This window comes from Nematolebias whitei, chromosome 16 (genome assembly GCF_014905685.2).
Source record: "Nematolebias whitei isolate Nwh7 chromosome 16, NemWhi1, whole genome shotgun sequence".
Lineage (NCBI taxonomy): Eukaryota > Metazoa > Chordata > Actinopteri > Cyprinodontiformes > Rivulidae > Nematolebias > Nematolebias whitei.
In genome coordinates, this window is record NC_056513.1 from 11294875 (window position 1) to 11299217 (window position 4343).

Here is a 4343-nt window from a genome sequence, read left to right on the forward strand (position 1 = left end):
TATGTGGATGTTTCTGTTCAGTGCCCTGAGACGACTTCTGTTGTGACTTAGCGTTATATAAATAAACTGAATAGCATCAAATTATTTTATTTTAATTCAAGCTCTGCTCTGTAGGAGCACATTATCATTGGAATTCCAGTTGGGTTTGTAATTTATAATTATTATTTATTTATTTATTTTGCAATATTGATATTGGGGCAGCACGGTGGCGCAACTGGTAGAGCTGCTGCCTCTCAGTGAGCAGGTCCCTGGTTCGAATCCCGGTCCGGGGGCCATTCTGGGTGGAGTTTGCATGTTCTCTCCGTGCATGTGTGGGTTTTCTCCAGGTTCTCCGGTTTCCTCCCACAGACCAAAAACATGCATGTTAGGCTGATTGGTAACTCTGAATTGTCTCTAGGTGTGAGTGAGAGAGTGAATGGCTGTTTGTCTCTATGTGGCTCTGCGATGAACTTGAGACCCGTCCAGGGTGTACCCCGCCCCTCGCACATTGATTGCTGGACATGGGCACCGGCGACCCCTGTTACCCGAAATGGAAGAAGCGGGTAAATGATAATGGATGGATGGATATTGATATTGCAATAAAAACTGTGCATTGCTCAGCCAAATATACTATCAAGAAGAATCATTCATTTATTTTTGTAATTATTCTACACCAACCAAAGCTAAACTGAATAAAACTGTTTTTAGCTTTAGCATAGTGAGTTATACTTTCACTCTGCAACTCAAAATAAAAAATCCTCTCATGATTAGATATTTAATGTAGTCAACAGCTTATGTCTTACTTTGATGCTTAACTGACTGTAGCCCGTGATGAAATATTATTTACGAAAGCAGCACCGGGGGTTAGTTTAGTTTCCTTGTGTGAAGCCTCACAGTTTTGAACTGCTGCTTCCTCTAAACGTCTCAGAGCTGTTCATGCTTTATGCTGCAGGAAGGTCGAGATGAGGAGGTTTCAGAACCTGCTGCTCGTTCTGTGCTGTAAGTTTGATCTTATTGTTATGTAAGTTTGTGAAAATATAACTTTTCTTTAGACTGATTTATTTCAGGTCTGTCGATAAGGTTTAACACCAGACATGAATTTTATCTACAACTGTCTTAAACCCGTGATCGTCTGGTTTATCTTTTAACATCGCTTTAGGCAAAAAAAAAAATGCTTTTAAAAGATTGTCCTATTTTATGGAAATATAGAAAGTGCAAGTATTAAATAATCACATTAAAAAAAAAACTACATTAATGTTTATCTCTTGTCTCTTTTCCAGCAGCTCTGAGTTGTTCACCATGTGCTGCAGATGTGATCCAGGTGTTTGTATATGAGGGACGAGGTGTAAATATTTTCTGCCCATATCAGCAAGGTTATGAGGATTATGAAAAATATTTTTGTAAAGGCAACGTGTGGCGTTACTGTGACTTTCTTATTAAAGCGTCACAAAAACGTACGAATAAATACTTCGTCCATGATGATAAAAAGTTAAGGATGTTGAATGTGAATATTGCTAATACTCGTCTTGATGATGCTGGAACGTACTGGTGTGGAGTGGAACGAATATTCAACGATATCGACACTGAAGTAAGACTGGGAGTAATAAAAGGTAAGTGCATGTCTACACTTCATATGTCAATTAACTCTTTAAGTCCTTCCATTGAAAAGGCCCATCTGAGTTTATCTTAAGGCCTTAAGACTTAAATAAAACAAGTGGGTCAAGAGCACAACTGATGATGAATCAGACCAATTATTTTGGGTTTTAATCCTTGTCATATCAGAAAAAAGTTGTTTTCAGCTGAAAATGTTGTCTTTGAAAACATAATATACAACGGAGCTTTATGGCCACGCTAAGAAAGAAAATTAAAAGCCATAAAATTACAAGAATAAAGTCCTAATATTATGAGAATAAAGTCATACGAGACTTTTTTTTTTTTATAGCTCTCATTTTTTATTTTTTTTTCCCACAAGTTGGATCCACAACGGGACCTGTCAATCAATCCAGTAGACGTCAGCAAATGACCAATCCGAAGATAAATGCTCCTTACTTGCAGAGAGCTGCTGCAGCCCATGAGAGTCTGCAACAGGTTCAAAGTCCTGATACTGATAATAATCTGATGCTGATGTGCTAACAGATTAACTATCTCTTTATTTGTAAAACCAACACCAGAGTATAACTTAACAAGATGCTCAACATTCTTCATTTTACCACAATTAAAATGCGGTAAACCCTGCTTCGGAGTTCAGATAATATTATGACTCATTTAGTTTTGGATTGGTCATTTGCTGACACGCCTACTGGATTGATTGACAGGTCGCGTTGTGGATCCGAGTCGTGGAAAAAAATAAATAAGTACACGAGAGCTGTAAAAACAAAAAAAGTCTTGTACAACTTTATTCTCGTAATATTAAGACTTTAATCGACTTTATTCTCATAATACTAGGTTTTTATTCTCGCAATTTTATGGTTTTTAATAAATTTTTTTCTTAGCATGGCTCTAAAGCTCCGTCGTAATAATACAAAATACTTAAAGTGGATAAAACTGTTCAGAGTTCTCTGATTTTTATTTGATATTGATGTTAAAACTTTGTTAAGAGGTCTAATGACTTTATATGATAGGTCAATTTAAATGTGAAGTTCTCACAACAATCTGAAGGTTTTATTTTTCAGTCAGTCAGTTTACGTTTTATTTATTCTTACCAGACAGCTGCTGCGACAATGTGACTAAAATCCAAGGTGCAGAGGAAGGTTCAGTGTCCATCATCTGTCCGTATGAGTCCAAGTACCTGAACAACCTGAAGTACATGTGCAGAGGAAACCAGCGCTCCACGTGTCTGCAGCAGGCGCTGATCACCTCTAACACCAGACACAACGGACGAGTCACACTCAACGATGACAAGAAGTCAAACACATTCACAGTGACCATTTTCAATCTGACCCTGGAGGATTCTGGGTCGTATCTCTGTGGTGTCCAAAGAGAATCAGGACTGGATGGTTTCTCTGCTGCTGAACTGGAGGTCAAAGGTCAGAACTCCTCTTTTTTTTTTTTTAATTAGAGTTCATTTTTTTTGGCTGAACCAAAAAAAAAAAAAAAAAACACTAGGTCTTCGGTAAAAGTGACATCCAGAAAAGATTTACCATTCAAAATGTTTTAATAGAAATCAAAAGTGTTTAAATGTTTTACTGAATAAAGACATACAGTGGAATAAATTGTAGTAAACTTGATCTCATTGTGAATTTCCATAACTTTTCCCCATCACGCCGTAAGAAAACAGGAAGTAGTTTGTGAAAATGGCCATAGACGTCAAACATATATCACTTTAAAGTAATATTCCTACCTTATCATGTGCAACATGTATTTATCTATTTATTTATTGGACAGCTGCTCCACAACAAACCACATCTGTGAGCCCGATCACCGCTGCAGAACAGGTCCCATCAGTTTCACCAACACAAGGTCAAGTCAGGACACGTATGTTTGTGTTCTTCTTATTCTCCTGGTTCTTTGGAGCAGAAATAAATCTGGTCCCTCATGTCTATTAAATTATCTAATTTAAGGCTGAGTTATTGTGTTTAAATGTGGGAGTATGGATGCTTATGAGAAAATAATATATATTTTTTTTAAAGTTGACTAAATTTAACTTCAAACTTTAATTGCTAAATGAAGCGTCTCATTGTTTTTGTGGTTCTTAGTGTTTATTATTACCGGTAGGCTTATTCCCCTTTTGTTAATATGATTTGTTTTATGTGTTTTGTGATTTTTGTGTTAAGTTCTGTTACAGGTGTTTTCATTCGATGAGTCTTTTTGTTTTCCTTGGCGCCACAAACCACTCCATCAGTCAGTCAATTCCCCACAGTTACTTTGTGCTTCTCAGTGTAGCCACGCCCACCTCCACCTGTTCTGGTGGAGACACCTGTGCAAACTAACACATGAGAACAGCCACACCCACCTCCACCTGTTCTCAATTGTTAGTCCTCTCAGGCTTCACCTCATGAACCCGTTCTCTTGAACATGTAAAACTGAACATGTGATGAGTCAATAAACTGACTTTATTATAAGTGTTCATGCAAAACTGACTAATACTGAATCAGACATATTGTGACGGAACTGTGTAAAGAGTTTGTTAAAGTTTTTTTTTAGATTCTGTGCAGTCACACCTCCATGAAGCCTTTCTGTGGTTCTGTTTGTATGTTCAGCTGATTCTGACGCTTGTTTCTGTTTCTGTTTGTTTTGAACGCAGCTCTTTATGCTGTTCTTGGTGTAGCTGCTGCAGCGCTGCTGATATGTGTCCTGGTTAAAGTTTGCAAGCGCAGATGTGACAAAGTGAAAGGTGACTCTGGTGTTTTAACATTTACACACAT

General features: G+C 37.5%; 1 protein-coding gene across 1 annotated transcript; it reads left to right on the forward strand.

Annotated features, from left to right (window-relative positions):
* Positions 1 to 941: 941 nt before the first annotated feature.
* Positions 942 to 3780, forward strand: LOC119423091 (CMRF35-like molecule 8). Its single transcript, XM_037690500.1, has 4 exons — positions 942 to 978; positions 1290 to 1589; positions 2685 to 3005; positions 3764 to 3780. Exons 1-4 carry the CDS (start codon positions 942 to 944, stop codon positions 3778 to 3780), a joined length of 675 nt encoding a protein of 224 aa, XP_037546428.1.
* The last annotated feature ends 563 nt before the right edge of the window (positions 3781 to 4343 follow it).